Source organism: Anopheles nili, chromosome 2 (assembly GCF_943737925.1).
Source record: "Anopheles nili chromosome 2, idAnoNiliSN_F5_01, whole genome shotgun sequence".
Classification (NCBI taxonomy): Eukaryota; Metazoa; Arthropoda; class Insecta; order Diptera; family Culicidae; genus Anopheles; species Anopheles nili.
In genome coordinates, this window is record NC_071291.1 from 60675012 (window position 1) to 60697623 (window position 22612).

General features: G+C 47.3%; 1 protein-coding gene across 1 annotated transcript in view; it reads right to left on the reverse strand.

The window, feature by feature from the left end:
* The window catches only part of LOC128730913 (alpha-catulin), a 52080-nt gene that overhangs the window by 21533 nt on the left and 7935 nt on the right, over positions 1-22612 (reverse strand). Inside the window, exon 2 of the mRNA XM_053824003.1 lies at positions 3037-3232. Coding sequence (XP_053679978.1) covers positions 3037-3232 — 196 coding nt within the window. The remainder of the gene's footprint in view (positions 1-3036; positions 3233-22612) is intronic.

Below are 22612 nucleotides of genomic sequence, written 5' to 3' on the forward strand. Positions count from 1 at the left end.
CCCGCTAATTTAATATTGTTTTGTGATAACAAGATGCTCAATGATATGGTGAACAGTTGGTAATGTCACAAAAACTAATGGTATGCATTTCTGTGCTTTGATCTGTATCGAAAAAGGATTTTATGTAAGCAGCCAGTCAATATATTATGATCGACAAAATACTGCGACCGAATTTTGACCAGCAAGATAAGACGCTCGATATGATCGTACAGTGTGCGTAGAACTGTGCGACCGATAGCAAACGAGAGCAAATGAGATGGGATGCTGATTATCATGCGTCGGAAAGATCGACGATATGTACTGATAACATTGAGGTAACCCTTGAGTGACAAGTGATGTTCGAATCGAAATCCAGCTGGTACACGCAACCTCTTCGGCGCATGATCTCTTGTTACTAGCGAATTCAAATTTGGCGATTTTGGCGTTCAAAATCCGTCGTCGAAATCCTCTCGATTAGCGAGCAGGGTGCGTCACGTGGTTTTTTTAATATAAATTCGGGTGACCCTTTTCAAAATTTTTGCATTATCTGAGTGCGAATTCGTGAGTTTTTGGAAAGGATTTTTCCAGTACCAAGTAATAACACCGATTATTTAGCTAAAAGAAGTGAATTTCCCGGCAATGAAAATGCACATCTTTTGGCTAGTTTTAACAGTTCTACCTCACGAATATATGTAGGCTCCGAGGGATATCTGCATGGCACGATGGCAATTGGGTCAATTGCATACAGACGAGTTGGGGAGGTACATTTACCCAATCTCTCCTAAAGTCTCCACCAGACCTTAGTTGTACGGCCCCCAATATGGATCGTGCCTTCAGCTTTATTGGGCGCAATTGAGGCTGTTCTAAAGCTGTCGGAAATTCCTATTCGCGAGCTATCTAAGAGCAATTCATCGGTTTGCTTCGGCCAAGACTTGGTCATCTGATTCCCTACCTCCCTATATCCTAAACACCCCTTAAATTTTCCAATCCAATACAGGAGGCCGAAGAAATGAAACTGGTTAAACAACAAGACATGCGATTCCAAAGAGTCCACTGAAGGAGAGAGGAATAACATAGTTCCAGCAGAATTGCATAGATAAACTAACCTTGCCCGCCCGGGATAATACGGTTGATGGGAGGATATGCCCACCAGCCATGGAATTTGTAAAATTGCAGTTTTGAATTTCGAAAATTCGGAATTGTTAACTGTGGAATGAATTCTATATTATGTATTGTATTTTGTATTATGAACGCAGTTTAACGGTCAGGCCGTCACTATATTAAAAAAAATGTGAGAAAATTATTCCAAACTGATAATGTATCGTTTCCAATAATAACAATTTGTACGTTCCATTTAAATTTTCCAGTCAATAATGACGCTAGACTTTTATCCCGGTATTTGTATGGGAGTGCCCACTGTGCGTTTGCAGCACCGAATCAAATGGAGGCGCCTGGTGGCTGGTGACATTTTTTTTATTTTAATTGATGAAGCAGTAATGGAAAATGATGAGTTCTGACCCGAAAGCGTAAAAAAAACACAGTGTGCTCCAATTAAAATGAAGTTATATCAGTTTACAGTGCATCGGAGAAGAGCACAAAAAGTAGAAGTAGAAAAAAAAACGTGCCAAGGAACAGCACATGCAGCAAAAACTTGCTGTCGCCTCGTGAGAGCATAGCTAAAAAGCGCTTCAAGTAGTCCATCATTACTTCCGCGCACCATGCACACACACACACAAACACCAACGGGAGCATGGAAAGTGTAAACTTGTCAGGGCAAGTAGCTTATCCGCTGCGAGGCAGCTAGTTTGACCTGACATAGATTGATGCCCGGGCGCTGGCATCCGCTTGACCCCGTCCGCAATATAAAAACCATCAACAATATCACACCCGTGTTCCCGCCTCCATGTCACCGACTGTTGCCCGAGGTTCAACCGTCAAGGGTAAACTCATAAATAATACGCCAGCCAGCCAGCCAGCTAGCCAGCGAGCCAGCCAGGCAACCAGGCAAACCGTACCGTCACTATCAATCACGACTCCACAGCGCTGGGAGCGCGTCACCGTGCGCTACCCGTAAGATAAATGTCGTATTGATTTTGTTCGAGATTCAGCGTCCCTGTCTCATCCCGTGCGAGAAAACCTCTCACTTTGCCGTACGTGTCTGCGATAGCACAAGACATTTCGTGATAACGAAGGTAGAAAGCACGTGGCGTTTTGAAGCGGTAATGGATTCTGAGCGCTGCAACCGAGCACCGAGCGAATGGAAGAGCTTTCCGGGAGCTTTTAAACGTCAGAAAGTGGGACGTGAAATGTTCGAAAGTAAAACTGTTTGAACAATCATAAAAAAGCATATTCAAATTACCCCTGGTTTCGGGAGAGCGTGCTGCCGGGAAGATTAACAAGCTAACTGGTGCAAGTTCATATTGATTTTCCTGCCATAAGCTCGAGCTTGGCGCTCCTAATTTCGCTCATACACGCGATGAAGTGCAACCTCGTGCAGCAGATGCCAGTGATTGTCGCATTAGCACTCGCTAGCAGCTGCGTTTGGTTTCGTAAATTAAGCGCCTCTCGATTCTCCTCCGGCAGCTCGTCTGAATGCCCCGTGAAGGCAGCGTGTTGGTTTGGATTCCACAAACCACAGCAACCACCAAATTCCCTGACCAACACGCGTTGGCCAAAGAGGATTGCCAAATGCCGAGAAGGGTCTAGTGCTGTGCTGTGGCTCTGCCTAAACCACCTGTAATCGAATCGAAAATATTATTCCCGCTAGCCGTTCGCAGCTGGAAGGATAATTTTGGCTGTCACCATGTACAAGTGAGTGTGTGTGTGACATAGTCATTAAACCGGCAATGTTCATTATATTGGCATGTCTCGCTTGTCTCGTGACCCGTGCTTTCCTGATTGAGCGCTCTATCGAACCCGAAACCCGTTGACACAGCTGCTGGCCACACACGGGTGGTCAAGATGCGAAACTCGTCCACATGTTGGCCCGTTTGGCCCGCTGTGGGGGAGTATTTGCATCCGGCCCTGGTGGTATGGTATGGTAGGAATGGAACTTACCGGCTGCTCGTGCCTCCTTGCAGGCGTCGTACATGTCCTGCTTGATCTCGGGATTGTCATCTGCGATTGTCTCGCCAACCGTCACGAACCGCTCCACGGCCAGGTTCACCGCCTGGCCGACACGTCCGATGGCGCGCATTTTCTGTTCCGATGTGTGATGCTGCTGCTCCGAACGATGCTGCACTAGCGTTGAGATCTGGTGGGTGGGTTGGCAAAAAAAAGGAACAAAATGGAGAGTAATGTAATGCAATTGTAGCAAACCTTTCGGCAGCTTCACCGTCGATCGTTCAGCTACGGGAAGCGAAACTTTCTACAGTCGAATCCGCTACCGTACGTGTGAGCGAATGTTCGACGTCACAAGCGAGTATGAGAGAAATGTGTGTGTGTGTTTTGGCAAAACTAGTGTGTCTTTGCCGGGTGCTGTAACTACTGAATACCGGAGTGCAATAAATACAAATACACCGTCTACATTTGAATCATGTTCACCGTGGAATGCGATAGCACAATTGAACAATCGAACACTTACAATCTCGTTCCCATGATCTAAGTTCGCAGCTTTTTCAATCACTCCGTAAAGCAGTAAGTTACTCGCTGGAAAATGGTGGCGTAGATTTATTTATAGGTTCAAATAGGACAAACGGATAAAATCCTCACACTCTACCTCTCAATCGAGGGTAACTACACCTGCCGAATAATAAGTTGTTGGTAGCGGTCCCACCTGTCATATTGCTATTTTAAAAGCTTCCACCACCGGTAGCACTATAAATGGGTTCTTCTGTACGTTGCCTCGAGCTATTCATCAAATCGGGAGGGAAAAAATGAACGATGCGAAAAATAGGCCCAGGGTCGAAGATATTTCTTGGAAATGGCCTTCGTAAACCTTTGCTCAAGGGACCCCGGATGAAGCGGAATGCTACAGCACGCGGCGAGAGCCCATTTTGTTGCTCGGTCACGGACGAGATCTAATATCATTGGGTTTGGGCTTTGATTTTTCGGTTCTACAGCGTGCCGGCTTGGGGCGAACATTTTTCCCCCTCCCCGGCGGCCCTTTTGGGAAATGGATCTCAAGATTCAATTAAGTTCTAATCATAATGATAGCAAAAATGCCACTTTCCCGAAAGCGAGTCGGGGTCGATTCCCAAATGATGTACGCGATGTATTATTCACAAGGCCAGTGTGACAACCATAAACCAATCATTACCACCATTATGGACCACGACCAACAGCGGTGCCCTGCCCAAATGTAACATCAATTGCAAGCATAATTGAAGCATTAAACTAAATATAGGCGACGGTACGTTTTCGTGCACTTTGTGCGCGATGATGACGCACAGCCAGGAACGCGCTCGGTTGTGGCTCTACTTAGACGCAAATAAAAAGGGAAAAACATAAAACGTGAATCCATTATTTTGGCTTCTTCAAGAATAATTCAAGCTGGTTGGCTGCTGAAACCCCCATCGCAGCGATTATCATTTGTGAAAAGCGAAGTGTTATGATTTTTATTTACATACCATAAACACATCCCTACGTGGCGCGCACTACGGGAAATGGTTTGTTTTACCCTTTTTATTTTTGCATTAAGAAAAAAAAACACACACACACACACATTGTTCTTTTCCAGACGTGGGACACGTGACGGAGCGCACGGAGCTTTTGTAGCCCCTCCAGGAAATAACTCCCAGCGAGCGCTCCTTACGCGCTACATTATTTATGAACTTCGGGTCGACCGGGAACGCCGCTCGTAAACTGGGAATGATTATTATTATTTTTTGTCTACAGTTCCTTCCCCAATACGTCCAGCACAAAGACACACTCCACACGGGGTTCAGTCAACATATGGAATAGGGCAGTGAAACGTGCCTTCCGACATCGATGGTCGGGAAAAACAGGGATAGGGCACATCCTGTTCCCGTGGGGCCGGTTTTTGTGGCGTGGAAACTCTCCAACACAACTGAGCTCGGTTTCGTCCAGCTGCCAGCAAGCGCACATAAATATTGCACAACCACGACCGCGGCCAACCACGGGCGCCGACTGCAAATGTCGATACACGCCCAATTGCCATCGAATAAAGCGATCCTGCCGCTAGGATAACGCGCTGGACCCCAACAAGCACCGGCGGGCGCTAAGCGTAACATCCAACTGGCCGAGTGGTTTTAATGTGAAGTTTTACTATGTTGTTAATGATAGTCATTCGAATCCCGTTTCCATCGCATCGGTCGTGAGAGACAGAGAGAGAGAGAGAGAGAGAGAGAGAGAGAAAAAGCCAGTACATAACAACAGTGGTTCCAGCATTCTGCCCTGATCGACCGTAAATCAATTTCGAACAAAGCACCCTAAAATGACTGCTGGAAAATTGACAGCAATTTTTATGAGCTAAACAACCATAAAAAGCACAAAACCAACCCCGGGGCGCTCCCGGTGGTGAAGGAAAAACTTTTGCGCGCCTGAAAACGTTCGATCGAACGCAGTTGTTGCTGCCGCTTGGTTCGAGATGCTGAGGCTCCGCTCCGACCGTTAACGGCAGCTGATTTTGCTGATCGTCGCAGGGTTTTTGCAAAAGTTCGCGGCTAAGCCATCCAAGGCCACCCTCGTGGGGCATCATGGGGGCTAATTCGAGATTATTCTCAAAACATCGGGGCTTCACGTCCGCAAACTTCGCTTTCTCACAGACGCCTCTTTTGTTGTGAGGCTCTGGTGTTCGCTCTCCAGTTCGCCGGGGGTTTTTGGGTGAATCTGTCAAACCATTACGACGGAACTCGCGTTATAAATTTCCCTATACATCCACACACACACTCACAAACACACTTCATCAAAGCATCCACCCGCCGGTTCTCGAGATCGAACTGTAGCAAATCGAATCATGTTGCCCCGGGAAAAGGGCAGCCTTAAACATCCTTACCGCCCGCGAAAAGGTCCGCTCTACGCCTCGTGGGCGTACAAGGAGAAAGTTTCTCGCACGTCAGACTGGTAGCGATCGGTTTTAACATCCTCGCCCTTTGATGGCTCGTGATCGGCGGTGGTCGATTCAAACTCCACGGAAGGTGAGCCGTTTTTTCCCTTACCGGTGTAACTAATATTTCAGAATATTAATCAAAGCGTGCCATGGGCCGTGGAATGGTATAACTTTAACCGTTCTTTCGACGGCAAGTCATGCTCCCACGCTTTGTTCAATACTACATTCGCTCAGCATGGCTGGCAGCTTTGATTTGCGTGCTCGAGAACAAACTCGTCCTTTGCGTGGGTGAAATTAAATTTGGCCGCACTTTTCGGCGAGCCGGTAATTTATTGCGCTTTGTTCCCTGATGTGTTGGAGATGTTGGAATGGGAAACTTATTCGGAATGCCCGGGAAAGCTACATTACTTACAGCCGTGGTCTACAGCCGCACAGCAAAAAAAAAGGGCCGGCTTGATTCGTCTTTCCGCACACGTTTCAGGTGGGTCCTTAACGTTTGGGTATTCAATTTTCCTAACCCCTTCCCAGGGAAAGGAAGGATGCGTTCTTTCCACTCGAAACACGCCGACGCAATGAAGACGTCCCTCCGGAAGGCCGCAACCCTTTTAACGCGATAAGTTTTCTTTATCTCTTTTGGGGAGGACTGGTTTCGCTTTTTTTTAGCTATTTCTCTTTTTTTCCGGGGTCACTTTGTACGCGGTCAACTTTGAACCCGAACGCAGGAGCAAGAATAAAGCCCACAAACGTAGCGAGAAGTGAAATATATTGTTAGTCGAAAGAAAAAACCCCTTTCGAGGATGGGTGCCAGCTTGCGTGTGAAGTGCGTAGATGGAAAATTCAAATGAGGGATCAAGTGAAAATTCCTGCCCCATTCGAGGATTTCAACCAAGCGTTCAAACGCTACTCTAAATCCGTCTTCGTGTTTCAACACGCACCAGTTGTTTGTGGAGCTACAACGCAAAATACCTCGCAGACTTTATGCAAAACATTGTTGAGCTATGCTGTAATTAAAAGTGGCATTTTAAAACCAATCTGTTTCATTCGACACCCAGTAAGTCGCTTGGGAAAATGGCCCCAAAACCAACAAGAGGCGTTTCCCTTAACCTTTAGCCTGGAAGGTATGCAACACGCGCAACGCTTCTCTCTCGCTATTCCCGGGCATCTCCGGTTACTTTCCCCACCACATTCGAGGCCCCGTGACGCCGATGGATAAGAAAGCCAACCAGATCCGACAGCCATCGTCGCGCTGAGAGTCTAGTGGTGGTTATCGGTCGCTCGTAAACAAGATTCCACGCTTCACTCGACCCGTGAACCAGCTGGCTGGAGTCGTAATCTTGCCGCCGTTATTGAATAACAGAGTCGTGCACCGTTCGGACGTCTGTTCGTTGCGTCGAGTGGGTTAAGCTCTACCGTGCAGCTGGGTGCATTATGGCGTTGACCTGGAAATGGGTGCTAGTGGCGTGTTTGTTGACGAATTTGATGGTAAAATCGGTGTCAACGTGTGTCTTTGATGTGTCGTTAACAAAATTTCGATCTTCTCGATTGTAGTGCCAATGGGTCAGTGCCATCGAACCGGTCCTCATCGTACATGGAGGTGCAGGAACTGTTCCTCCCGATCGCATTCCCGGCAAGCTACGAGGTGTTAGCTTAGCGGCCCAAGTCGGTTACCAAGTGCTGGCACGTAATGGCAGCGTTCTGGAAGCAGTCGAGCAAGCTGTCCGCATCATGGAAGCTGATCGGTACTTCAACGCAGGCTATGGTTCTGTGTTGAACGCCGAAGGAGATGTCGAGATGGACGCTAGCATTATGGACGGAGCGACCAGAGCCACGGGTAGTTTGAGTGGTGTGCGCGATCTGCTTCATCCGATCACACTAGCACGTGCCGTTCTCGAGCAGTCAGGTCACAATTTCCTCATTGGCGCTGGGTTGACAGCGTTCGCACTTGACCGAGGCTTTCCATTTCTTGATCCACCCGGTCAGCTAGTCACGCAGTACGCCAAGGACGCACTCGAGGATTGGAAAGCGTCTGATCAAAGCTACCGATCAGGTGAAGGTGGCACCGTAGGTGCTGTAGCGATCGACGCGAATGGAAACATCGCCGCCGCGACCTCGACTGGTGGCGTCACGGGAAAGCGTGTTGGGCGCGTTGGAGACACCCCTATCATCGGTTCGGGAACGTACGCCGATAACAGGCTTGGCGGAGTGTCACTGACGGGTGATGGCGATATCATCATGAAGGTGTGCATCGCATTCGATGTGCTGCGAACGGCGCAGCTCACTGGCCGCGAGATACAACCGGTAGCGGACGAACTGCTCGATGCGATGAGCGCTTCTTTGGGTGGAACCGCAGGGCTCGTGGGGGTGGATAACGCAGGGAATGTGGTGGTGGCGCACAACTCCCTGCACATGTCGTGGGCTTATCAGCGTGGCGATACGCTAGCATACGGAGCCAGCAAGCAGGACTTCATCATTCAGCCTGCGAGTGACAGTGAATTCATCTCGTTCGCGTAGGGTCACAAATAAAAGGGAGAAGATTTGTGCTTGAATGATAATAAAAACCGATTACATTTCGAAACAGAAACGACACCGGGGTTTTTTTTTTTAATTTTCACTGAAACCAACGCGAGTTTGAGGGCAATTTTCTCGCATTTACGGTTCGTTCCACGCAACGTAAGCATTTAAATTTTACTTATCTGCTCGCGCGCGCCACTTGGCAATGGGGGAAACAAAAGCTACTCCCAAAGCTGACCGCTGACCAAGCGCCTGTTCCGGCGTGCAAATTATCAATTATTTTTGCGCTTTGCTTTCGTTTTAATCTATGTTTCAATTATTCATCTCCTTCCGTAAAGGAGAGCAGACAAAAAGGAGCTTTTCCTGCAGTACCACCAGATCAGTAACAACTTTCATTCTCTCTCTCTCTCTCTCTCTTTGTGCCCGTGTCCTTCTTCGCATTTCTTGGAAGGAACGCGATCTTAAACTCAAAATAATGAGGCACAAAGCTGATGCAGGAATAAGCGTACCGTTAATGCTATCAAGATTAAGCGCCATCTATCTTTCACGCGGTATCGCGAGGGTCGCATCCGGTCTCGGGTAAGGGAAAGAAAAGCCCTGGAAGAAAGGCAAACTTTAACAACGTCGAATATCTCGCCTGGACAATCTCTTCGCCAGTGCGGTTTTCATAATATCAGGACAATTGGATGATGAATGGAGGAAAAAGTATAATTTTATTCTATCACCAGCAAGAGCGGCCCGTCCAAGTAGAAAACTAATGCTTTTTTTTCTTTTGCTGCATAACGAATGACTACTTAAAGCATGCTAAATTAAACGAAAATTGAGTGAATTGTAACGGTCCTATGTAGCGCAGCGTTCCCAAGCAAACAGTTTGATGAAGAGCGGCCATCAATTTGTCTAATGTGTGCCGCAAGCATGTCACATCATCAATTCCCACGTGACACAAGCGTAACAAAACACATCTTCGTTCGTTCGCCAATCGCTCTTTCGATTCCACCAGATTGATAGCGCCACGCTGCGGGAGCGATTCATTATTTTACTGCCAAAATTATTACTCTCCCTCCGGGCGATCACAATCCGAAAACTCAGCCCATCACAATCGCCCAACCGGTGGATTTCGCTCACCGGCCGCGGCTAACAAATGGTGAAGCAAAAATTCCAATTAGGTGCAGAAGATCCGGCCTCCGGTGAGCCGTCCCGAGTGGTGCCATTTCCTTTCCGTAGGCGGAGATGTGGGAGTCGGCTAAAGCGCCTTTGGCGAAACACCTCGATGACGGTGCAGGTGCTGGAAACTGTAAGCCACACGGAAACAGCATTTATCAACCTGTCCCCCAGAACCGCAAACATCAACCGAAACCGGGAGGACGCTTTATGAGTTTCGGTGTTTTTCGGTGTGTGGCCGAAAACGGACCGTACTCCAGACCGCGGTCTCTTCTTTGGAGCATCCGAAAATGGCTCCCATAAATCTCGCCGAAAGCTGTGCACCACCAGACAAGCCGACCCAGGCCGCTTGAACGAAAGTGCCCTCCACAGAGGGACATACCACGGGCACCTTTATGCTGGAGCACCTATTGGGAGGTGGGAAAAACATCCGCCCCCAGGAAACGCCCCGTTTGCAGGTGCGAGCGGTGAATGTCGATAAATTTTCCACAGATACGACCCGGTTCTCGACACTCGCTCGCTATCAAGTGGACCAGGTTGTCCTATCGATGGCCGATGGTGAGCACCGATCTCGGGAGCGTCTCGAGCATCGTGAGCCAAACATATGGTGCTACCAATCACGGTTGATGTTGTTTTAATTGCCCTGCGTCTCCAAGCGGAGGAAGGATTAATATAGTTTTTCGTCCTTTTGTCCACCCCGCCTCGTCAAACCCATAAAAACACGCAACGGACACGTAACATGCAGTAAATCATTCGAGGAAACGTAACATAAAACGAACGCATGCACTGAACGCGTGCTAACGGATTAATCACATATCGTGTTACCTGCCCGGGACACCCGTAGGTAGCTGCCATCGTGCGCGAGAAAAGCGTGGGTGGGTGTGTGAGTGTGTGGATGTGTGTGTGGTGCGAAAGCTAGGATGCTAGAGACATTTGGCAGAAATCACGACTCGTTTGCCACCGCCAATATGTGGAGCACGCGAAGCGCGAGCACACTGTTTCACGCCGGTTTGGGTTTTGCGATTTTGCCGCGTACAACTTTGCACTGTGTCTGTCTTTTGTGTGGTCACACCGTCACAGGTCGGCACGCGTCCGTGCGAAGAAGAGAGGAATCTTAGGGAAAGACAAACAACAATCAGTATGGCCGCTCGATTGGTGTGGTGGTGGTGATGGGAAAACTTCCGCCCACCGTCGTCGTCGTTGTCGTCGTCACATCACTTTCACTGTCGTTGAAAGGCTCGATGTTGGGTTGCTTCACGCACACTGCCATTGTGAAGATGCTTTCCGCGGAAAAACCCGTCCTGAACGGTTTGATGCCCTGCAGGAGCTACACTGCCGTTCCGTGAATGATGCCCACCTGTGCTTTCACATGCTAGAAGCTTTATTTTTTTCACCAAAGCACACTTTTTGAATCACTGTCAATGACACCACGCTTGCTTTGATCGGGATTCCGTGAAGGATGTGCAGATACTTCAAAGGTAAACGAGAACGCGGTCTTAGTAGGCTATGATCTCACACACGGGTTCCGTCCGATTGGAAAGTGTTCTAGTTCGTTTGGCAGTGGAAAATGAAAAAAACCCCATATGACAATTCCTTAAAACCCTTTCTAAGGACCAGATATTAAATTCCGTACCAGGTTTCTTTAAGATACAGCCCCATTAAAATGAATATCTTTCGTGCATCCATGCATATCTCAGCGCTCAGCTTGGATTGTAGCAGAGAAAGAAATACAAAAAAATCCTCTCAACTGCACCAGTTTCCGGTCGCAGTCGCACTATATTCCGGTGGTGCGCATTAACTGGGTGTGCCTCTGTGACGGTACGATTGCATTCAACCTTCAGGCCCTGTAAGACAGAGCCTGCGATCGCAACCTGGGACAACCGAAACGAAGGAAAATCCCCGACGGCAGCGCCATCCCACCGAGTATTGGGTCCTGCACCGGGCACTTTTGCACATTTGTTTAGCGACCGGAGCCATTGTGCAGCAGCAGGGTGCCAGCAAGCCGGAAGGTTGCATTAAGAGCCGAGCGTGGAGACGACAATATGCCATATTTCCATTAAGCCCGCTTTTCCTTTCTTCAAGGTGGTGCCCGCTCGGTGCTTGCGCGGGAGGGGCATGAAATGGATTTCCTGCGCCTAAAGCGGAAGTAGAAAATGGCGCGCCACTCGAACGGGGGGCCGGCACAATTATGCCGGTACCGTACAAACCTTCGTTGCCGGAAGCGGCGTACTTTGCCCGCATCAAATAAAGAAGAACGGGATTTCGAATGATGGAAAATCGTTCTTAAAGAGATATCGGGGAGCTTTATGCGATGAACTGGAACTCAAATAAATCAAACAAATGTATATTTTAGTACGAAAGGCGAAGCGTTGACATTGACGAAATGTAGGTATTAGCAAGGATATCAAGAATTATACACATTTTATCACACAAAATGATATTTAAACGACTTTACTTCTTCTTGAAATCTTTAACTTTTCTCAGCAAGCAAAGTGTTTGTCCCTCTTCCTTTTTTCGCTACAATTCGTTACCGAGGAAGTCAACTTCGTGAAGCAATTCCAATCAAACGACACATTTCAGCCTCTTCGACCTCCGAAAATGCTAATTCCCGGTTTCAGCGGAAGTTATGACCGTCCCGGTCCGGTTTCATTCCTCGTCGATGATAAATTGATTTGGTGCCGAATCGAATTCGTTACCGTGTACCAAGCCACCAGCAGGGCGCACCACTTTTCCGGCTAGTAAATGGAAAAGTTCGTCACAAATCTCCCACACCCACGGCCCACCATCCATCCATCCATCCATCCCATTACGTCAACCGTTACGCATCGTTACGGCGTAATCCCGCTAAAAGACCCAATGCGACAGCCCCGAGGGTGGTCTGCGAACGAGGATCGAAGCCAAAGGGCCTCCGTCAGAGCGCCGTCACCTACCCCGAATGGTGCCCGTTGTTGGTGGCTTTTTCTCTCCCCGTGGGGAAAAAACTCCACCCCGAAAAAGCTCAACCAAACTCCAATCACTGTCGCCGACTGCCATATCTCATCATTTCCCTCGTCAGTTGGTTCGCGTTACCTGTCGTCCGGTTTCAGGACGAGCGAGTGTGTGTGTTTTTTTTTTGTTCGTGTTTCGTTGGCATGAAAGACTTTCAGCCCCTAGACAACATACCGGGGTGTGCCAGCTTCATCTCAACGTTCCACCATCCCGCAGTTGCATCTGTTTATTTGGGCATTTCGAATTCATTAAAAATACATTTTCCGAACTCTCGCCAAAGCGATTACCGTTAATGGAGGCAGAGATTTTCTGGCGCCGGTAGGTGAAATGATAACTCTGTCGTCTGTGGGTTGTCGAGCTGGACGCGTGGAACCCTGCCATCGTTTTACGCTGCAGGTTGGGCTAGATGAAGAGTGCCCACGGATAGTGCGAGAAAAAGTCAGCAAACAAACCAAACCAGGGGGGCACTCAAATCCTACGGGTGTTGGGAAAAACAGCACTCAGGTATAAGAGGAGAACTTTCCTTGAATAATTTTCTCGCCATCATTGACATCCTCTTGACCAATCGTACTCGGGACAGTTACCCGAGTTTGGTCAGGTTAGGTCGCAGCCTGTTGATAAATTAGTTTCCCAGTTTTGAGTGACCGAGGGAGCCCTATCAAAAGTAAGCAACGCCATTCCGATTCCATTCGCCTTGGAGTGTTATTTTTCGATCAAATTCCGCCGTCTTTTCGTGCGCCTCCATCGACCCGTAAGTTTTAATTCTTCGGTAGTGCTCCATCTCAAATGGCAGTTGGGACACATTCCGATAACGAACGCCAGCAAGCTGCTTCGCTCACCGACACCCAACCGTTTTATTATCTCGTTTGATTAACCACCCGGTCTGCCGTAGCGCGACAAGTGCAAAGTCCTGTGGAGTTGAAGATAAAAGTTTACCCGTTCGAACGTTTCCACCACCACCAAGCGCATCCTCGGTGCTGTCACGTAAGATTACGCTCACCGTCAACGGCAGACGCTCGGCGAGTTGCTCCCACGGTATTTTTCCAAGCACACAATCGAAGCACTGTCAATGAAGTGGAAGGCTTATTTAATGAAGTTTCCATTCCTTGAACCACCCGTCACACGTTCACCGTCGGAAATTCCCCCTGTGCGGGCTAATTGTAGCTGGTCGTGCCATCAAACCAGCGGGCCGTCGTAAATTTTAACGATCACTTGACAAACGCCCAACGGGGCGATCGAGTTTGATCTCGTTATAATTAGTGGCAGCGTTCGGCACGGGAGACCATTCACCGTTTTGTAATCTTATTTGATGGCTTTGGTTCGGTAATGAGATTTTCCCCTTCTCATTCAAATCGCAACCGAGGCACGTCTATCCGTCATCATCGTCCAGGACGTCATTGACGTCATGACTTCCGTTGAGGGAGAAAAAAACACACCCAATCACATCGAACGAGGTCAAACCCGGTTCGAATCATCTAGTGACCGTGGCTCATTGTTGGCTACCGGATTAAAGCATCCTTCCTGCACATCCGTTAATAGAGATCACTTTATCGCTCAAAATCCCTCGACACGCGTGGGAGCTCCTGCCCACAGTCCGTCGGGACATTAGCCCACACGAAAAAGGCGTCCCGGAACAAAAGTTTGGGGCCCATGTTCCCAAATGGTACACTCGTTGTGTAAGGAAGGATTCCGAGCTGCTCATAAAGGAACCCAGCAAAAAAAAGCGACTCATGCATCACGTCAGCAGTTTCATGGTACATTTCGCATTTCCACCTCCTGCGGTGGATGCTGCCCGGGTGCGATTTATGTGCGACCCGCCTAGACGCAGACGCCCGTTTGAGCTGCTCTGCGTGCGTAAATGCTGTAAGTGAATAAACAGCCTTCCCCATCGCGGAAAAGGAGACGAACTTAACAAATAAAAAATTCCAGCCATCCTCTAACTACGCCCTCCGGGCGTGTACCTTGCCAGGGGTCCTGGTGATAGGAGATAGAATGCAAAAAAATTGTGAGCGCATCTTCAGGAGGAGTTGTTTTCCACTTGTGCGAGTTTTTTTGTGCGTTGTTGTCTCTGTCAGCTACCCAGTTTTCTCTCGCGTACCGTTTGGAGTCGACAGTTTCATTGTCATGCCGTTCGGCGAGCGTTTTTTTGTTTTCGCCATTCGTTCCCGTGTCGGGAAAATCGGTGTCCTGGCTGGTGCTGCACGGATCGCAGAAGCGTGGAAAAAAACTGGAAATCCCAAGCGCAAGCAAAACCGAACAAAACAACGGTTACAAACCGGCACGCTGGCTACTGGAATGTCCGACGCGGATGCGACCGTGGCGCCACTGTCGGTGGCAGCATTTCATCCCCCCAGCACACACCCAGAGCAGAAACACCACGCCCCGAAGGGAATTCAATTCCTCGTGGTCGTCGTCCTGTTGCGCTGCAAATATTAGCAAGATTTTTACTTCGCTTTTTTTTCTCTCTCTCTCTCTCTCTCTGTCGTGTTTGCTCTCGCTGTTTCTCCGCGCGGAACGGAAAGTTCTTATGTCCGCCAAGCGAAAGGAAGGTTGGCATGTCCTGACCGGCGCACCGATTCGCCATGTGGACGCCCTATGCGAATGATTTCGTTTTCGCACCGTTGACAGTGCGTTACGGAACCGGAATGGAATGCAAAGCAGCTTACGGTGGCCTAGGCGCTCACACTCGATGCCCACGAGGAAGCTAAAAACGGGGCCACCATCGACGGAATGACAGCATCCGGTGTGATGGTACGAAAAAAAAACGGAAACCCCAAACCAGACGGAGCTTTAATAATTCAAGGTCCCCGGGAATGTCCCACCCGAGAGGGGACGCACATACAGTCACGTGTTACACCCCGAGAGCTTTTCTTCGCACTTGCGACACTCGGGGTTTGGTGGGCGTTTGTTTTTTGTTTTGTTTTTTTGCATTTACTTCCGTTTAGTTGCACACTTTCCGTCTCGCTGGCATGACAAAGGTCCGGCTGGGTTTTATATGTTTCCCGTTCTAGTTGCGCCAACGGAGCGAGCTTCTCTCGAGCTTTTGCCGGTGTGATTATGGCGTCGGTTTATTTGTTTTATCCCAACCCGACCGGAACACCGGGGCCCCGGAGCAGCGTGCGTGGAACGATTCAGCGCTCCAAGAGAGCAGAAAATGAAGGAAAAATTAGATGACACAAGAATTACCCCCATCCGAAGAAAGATAAACTGTCACTGTTGTTCGGGTGTCCGCTCGTAGACGTCATACGTCGGACGGAAACCGACGAGACGGAATAACGTGACGAGTGCGAACGAAAGTTGTGTGAAGGAAAACTACTGCGAATAAATTAGAAGCTGACGAGAACGGACACAAACCCGGTGCGGTTCTAGTTTTTGGTTCGCTGTGGAAAAGCTTCCGCGGTAATGAGTCTCGGGTAAGATCCACTCTATCGATAAGCGACGGGACGAAGCAAATGATGTCCCAGTTGGATCGTAAAAATCACAATTTCCCTCCGAGGAACGATCCGGATCCTGTCCGTAGCCTTAGTTGGACACATGATTAGCATCAGACTTGGGTGCTCACGTGCCCAGGGAGGCGATCGCCTTCGCCTTTGCGTCCATCTCCATCGCTTCTAATTTGAATTCCTTTTGTATCCACTTCCGGCACGCCGACGGGACTGGATCGAATGGAAAATCCACTTGAAGCGAGCCCAAAACCCTGGATTGTTTTATCGCTTTTGTTGTCATCGTCACTGACGCCATCGTTTGGCTGCATTCCTTCGGCGCGTTTAATGAAATGTTCCGAATGAGCGCTGCTCAAAATTACTTTCATTCGCTTACACGACCTCCGGGCAGTTGCGCTACGTGATCCGTGCGTTTTTCACTATTAGGTGCGAGTTGGATTGTGTTGCATTCCAAGCACCAGCATTAGGAAGGAAATCGAGAGAGCGTGCCCTCATCAACCTATTACTGAGTTTGTCGGTGCAATATTTCCCGAACGCCAAGCTGCACACCCGCTGGGCGTTAAATACCACTGCATTCGCAAGGTTTTTACAACCATCAAAAGCCATCTAGCACACTCGACAAAGAGCATTTGCAGTAAAACCACCCCATCTAGCATTGCCTTCTGTCCCGAGGTCGAGGAAACGATGCAAACCAACCGATGCCAAAAGGATTTACTGCAACGTCTACCCCAGGGAGCATCGTTTAATTGTTGATTTTTGGCTTCGAAAATTGTGCATGCAGATCATGGCACTCTCACTCGCTCGCTATCCTGTTCAGGGCCGTTTCCATGGTGATGTGTGGTGATGAGGTGATGAAGCAAATAAAACCGCACACACAAACACCCGGTGTTCCTCAACCGGCAATGCATTTCCATGCATTGCCCACATTGAACGCATGGTGGAGGAATTGCGGAGTTTGAACATTTCATTTCCAGGTCACCAACTACAGTCATCGAATCGGTGGTGAACGCGTTGGGGGTGAAGACCCATACATACACCTAACCTCAACATTCATCACGCTGCTCGCAATTGACAGGCACATGTGCGCCCATTTCGCTTCCCAGCGCTCGAATTTCCATCCATCCTGCACCGATGGATAGTTTCGATTTGTTTGTTTTTTTTCCCTCCCCAAGGGGGTAAATTTTTCAGCTCGGTGTCCATCGCCAAATAACACCGACTGTGGCCGTCCCGTTTGCTGTTGCGCAATTTAAAACCAAATGCGTTCTTTCCGTGCGTCTTTTCGTCCGGACTCGGTCGAAAGAAATTGAGTTATCGATGGGGCGTGAGCGTTGGAGCACGGATACAATTGACCACCCGCTTTCCACCGGTGCTTCCTTTCGGGTCAAGATGCCTCTAAACAATCGCCATCCTTCAGGGTGGCAATCGATGGTAGCCAATGGACCGGAGTCTGTTTGCCTTTCGGACCGGACGGAACATGCTCAATATCGAGAAACTGGACAGATGGCAACGGATTGCGACACACGTATGCATCCGCGTGAGCTTGTTGAATTTCAATGAGCTGCACACACACACACGTGAAACACTCATGCAGCAACACAACAGGAAATAGAGGGAAAATCTGGTTGTGCACACCAGCCTCCTTCAATGCTCGAGGGTACGTGTTTTGAATGATCATTTTACAAAACTGAACAAGAAAAATTGCTCTTCATTCGGTGCAATATGCGTAGATTTTCCAATCAATTAGTCAAACCTCAGGCCCGCTGGATACACACACGACAACGATGGCGTGTAGGTAAAACATAACCCCCCAAAACGTTGATGGGTAGCATCATCCGAGCGCATTTAACGGGCTAATAAATTTGCGTCCAGATCCGCAAAGGGATGTTAAAAATTTATTCGAAGCTTAATTATTAATCGTCGGCCATCCCAACATTCCCCATCACGTACGATCGTCATCGTCGTCGTCTCGTTTACAATGTCAACATCATCCGACACTCGACGCAAGAGACCGTGGGGGAGAAATACATCACCATCGTCGCAGGGTTCGCGCAGGTTTTTCACTCTTCCTGTGACCGGTGGCTGCGAGGTTTTCCACCCTCCAACAAGGCACATGACGCACACGACGCCGGTTCGCACCGGAATTATGCATTCAGCATCGCCATTGAAACGTGATCGGTAGATGGATGAGTGAAAGCAAAGTGGCCGCCGGTTGGTGCGTGCGTTTGCTTGTGTGTTGTTTTTACGACACGTCCCATTCTTTTGATCAGTGCCGCTCGGGCGAATTTCTTTCCGAAATGGCAGCCACAGCGACCGACCGGCAGCCCGAGTGCCGGAATGCCAACGACAGACGTAATAAACATTCAGATGGAGTGAACTTTGATGGAGTCAATATATTTTGCGGCCCGCTCGTGTCTATGCTCTGTGCACGGTGGAGTGGGATTGATTGGATTGAAGAAGGTCGAACCATACCGGCCATGGTGGCAGTACGGTAGCCGTATCGGTATGCAAGCTGTACAGTTCAATATTTGCGATCAATCATCAGAAGGGGAACGACATTTTCCACAGCAAGAGTGAAAAGTAATGTATATCAAATCAGTTCGCACACGAGCAGCATCTGACGCGAGACAGCTTTCCGGTGGCAACTTTAGCATCATAATGGAGACAATTTTCAGATTGAATTTCCAATCTCGTTAGAAAGTGTAATTCAGATTGAGTTGTTTGGAAAACGTATGCCAACTGCTGAAACTATTGCAGCTATGATCCATCGAAAGGGAACTGTATTAAAGCTTGTAGAAAAGAGCACATTCTGCAATCTCAAGAACCGTGTACGTTGAAATAAATCCTCTTCTTGTGAAACGTCGCTGCAAAATGGCACTTGAGGCATATTCATGCCTGCAGGGGGCATCGGTAAACACTGGCATTCGCAAATGTTCAGCGAAAGTTCTTGAACCTTAAGCATTAAGCAAACAGATTCATTTCAAAAGGCGTACAGCTAATCCTATCAGAGACTTTCTCATTTACACTTGAGGCGTTTCAGTCGATTCAAGCCCACATTCAAGAAGAATTATTATCAGCTTCGCTGCTGAGACCAGACGCCCCAGAACTTGGGAGTCATTAGTCATTAAATACAAGGTTTAAGAAGAACATTTTCCCGTTTGCTTTGCGTTCGCAAGCAGGGCTCGTTGCTTTTTTTTTGTGTGGATTTTCCATACCGACTACCGATCCGTAACCTTCGCTTTCGAGAGCGCCAAAAACTGTTGCTTGCTTCCATCCGATATTGAACTAATATTTGGCAAACGAGAGAGCAAACGCCCTTGCAGCCAACCACACCCGGTGTATGGATGGCTCTCGAACGCTTCGCAAACACCGGACGTGTGACGGAACGGGTTTAATCGGGATGGTACGTGTCACTTTCATCTTATGAACGATGTCACTTTCCCTATACGCCTTTTCCGCTGTGCACCATGTAGTCGTAACGCCTGTTGCATTTGTGTTTCAGTTCGTTATCTATATCGAATAAGCAAATAGAGCCTCTGTTAGCAGGAGAAGCAAAAGGCGGTTTATCCGTTTGATAAACGGCTAAAGGGCTAAATGGTTAATTCGTTCATCGAGGACCCAGAGTCAGTCATGAAGAGCTGATAACTGCTCTAGGTGCAAAAGTTGCTAAATACAAAAAGGACTTACTTGAAGAAAACATATCAGCATTAAAAAAATATAAAAACAAACTATAAACAAAATATAAAACAGAGAAAAAATGAAAAGCCTTTCTTTTATTTTTAGCGCCACAAATATGACCTTTGCATTCATTTCATGTAAAACCAATTATCAAATAAATGTTTTCAATGTTATCTATATTTTAGCGCACGTGTATTTTGATTGATATTTCAATTTGGCTTCCGATCACTAGAAATGTATATCAAATGCTTTCAGTTCGCTTATAAATCTAAACCATTTTCGTTCTCTAAATTATTCAAATCAACAGAACTTAAGCTCGAATTCAAATTCAAGCTCGCAATCAAAATGAATGGAGATAATTATTTCTAAAACAGTATTTCTACACCATGCATCCTGAAGTGTGTTTTAAACAAACCCAATTTTCACGTCAATCAGTTCTGTGGATCGACGGGTTTGATTTTCATTCGATTACGGTCTCTATTCCCACTAAGGCCAGAGCTAATCCAACCCATAGCCGAATGCGTTCGTGTTTGCCCTTATATTTCAAGTTCAAAGTCGCCCTCGCTATCGTTGCCCGTGGCATGGTTGAAATTGGCTTATCTTGTCAGATTATGCGATGCATGCAGAGAGGCTCGACATGGGAAACCGATTCGAAAAGCTCGTCCATAAATTCCTACAAGTCACCTTTTTGCCAAGGTTCAGCGCAGACAGCCGTGCCAGCTAGCCGAGCGCAGCCGGGCGAAAGGGTTTCGAAAACTCGAGTCCTGCTTCACGTGAAAGCATTTTCATCGATAACGGACTGAGTGACTTCTGGCTTGCGCTTGTTTGGCGTGCATTTCCGTCCGGCTCATGATCAATGAAGCGTGCATCTTATTCAGAAAGCTTATTTCATTGCTCGGCTGCAGATGTGGAAAAGATAAATCATTTTGCTAATCAAAATCGATTGAAATTGATCCTTCATTCGTTCATGTTTTAACAGTTATCAACGTATTAATAATGTCTTTGCAACTGATAAGTGTTGCATTCATTATTTATAAAATATACATCTAGGAAGCGTAATCTTATTGAGATGATTTAATTAAAACACGTACGTGCTTTGGTCAAATACTATTTCGAAACTTACGCCAATAGACTTCAGACATCATTTCTTTTATAGAAGATTAGAAACAGATAAATTTTCCAAATCAGATTTCCCTGAAATGTGCCAACCACATGTCTGCTTGATTTATATGCCCTTCAAAGACGAATTAAAACGCTAACAATGCTCTGAGTTCTATTAGATTATACACCCTTCTCATTTCTACCAGCACCAACTGATGACCAAGAACGGAGACAATCATACCAATTTAGGCTCATCTTTTGGGCTTGCACCAAGATGACTTCCAAAATTCGTCCCAACAACAAGAAAGCGCTTGAAAGTAGGACATCGTAATTTGATTCGAATGGAATGAATTTTCAAACGGCATCCTGGGGAAGATAGCAGAAATGCTCGTTCCCGGAACTGGCATAAAAAAACCAGCCCTGCACGACATAGAACGGGACGGCTAAGCGCTCATTTGATGAATTTTCCAGACATGCATAATTTAAATGTTACATTCCGGCCTAGCGGAAAGCATTCGCTTTGAATTCCCGATCGAATTCCCCGCGCCTAAGACAAAATATTAATTAAGTTCTCCTAATGTTCTGCCTTCACAAAACGCCCCAACCATCGCTTTGCAATCGCTTTCCAACTGAATCCGTGTGATGGCTTTGATGGCATGATTACGTGGGAAGTGGCACTGACTTTGACGAGATACTGAGAGATATTTTGAAATTGTTCACCTCGGGATCTCGGTGGGAGCGGGATTTCGGGTATGGAAATATCCTGCCACTTTGATGAGCCTCTCGTCGGCTCGTTCGTTCGATGATAGCATCGAAGGAAATGTTTAATTAATTTTCTCTCAACCGTGACGGCTCCGATGGAGACCAAGTTAAATAGCTATCGATGGCAAGCGATTAAGATAAAAGCGTTAATATAGAGCATCTGAAGCTGGCCATTAGAAAGTTGGTTAGTAAAACTCCTTGCCATGAGGACGAAAACATGATTTCATTAATGCAAAGCAAATGTTTTAGGCAGCCATTAACTTCTATTGGCTGCTATAGCCTTGTGATTTACGGTAATATACTCATTTTGGAAGGTGCACAAATATTCGAACTTAATTTCATAAAATAAATAAGCTGTACTAATCGTACGATTGTGGGCATTTTCGTATAAAAAATATATAAATTAATCGAAGCTAACATGCTCAAAACCCGTTGTGCAAAATTGATGTATTAATTTCTTTAACTATCTACTAAAAGGATCATTAACATGAGGCTCATAAGAGGACAATTTTTCTTGTTTCGTAAGAATAAAAACTAGCCATAAAAATTAGACCTAGGTTAATTTAATGCAATATGTGTACATTCACTCTCTTTCCTTGCTCACGAGCTTTTTGCCTGAACGAATGCAATTGGCGAGTCCTTTACTATTTTTGGCCCAAAATAGCTCGTGTGAAAACATCTTCAGACGTTTTACCAAGCGACCATTAAAACCTTTGCCGTGTTGTTCATTTAATCGCCCAACTTCTTTTGCTCTCGGTGCTATCTAATCCGGTTCCCATTGGCTCGGGCGAACTCCGAAATTCAATTAATGAAATACACATCCGCCTCGCACGCCCATTTCATTTTCTGTTCGCACCGTCGAGTCAAATCCCGATCGCTTGCGTGTTTTGCTCCCACAAATAACAATGCCAATTTCAGTGCGCTTGTATCGCGCACCGTCACTTCAACGTATCCGTTTTTCGCAGAAGAAAACATAATCCCA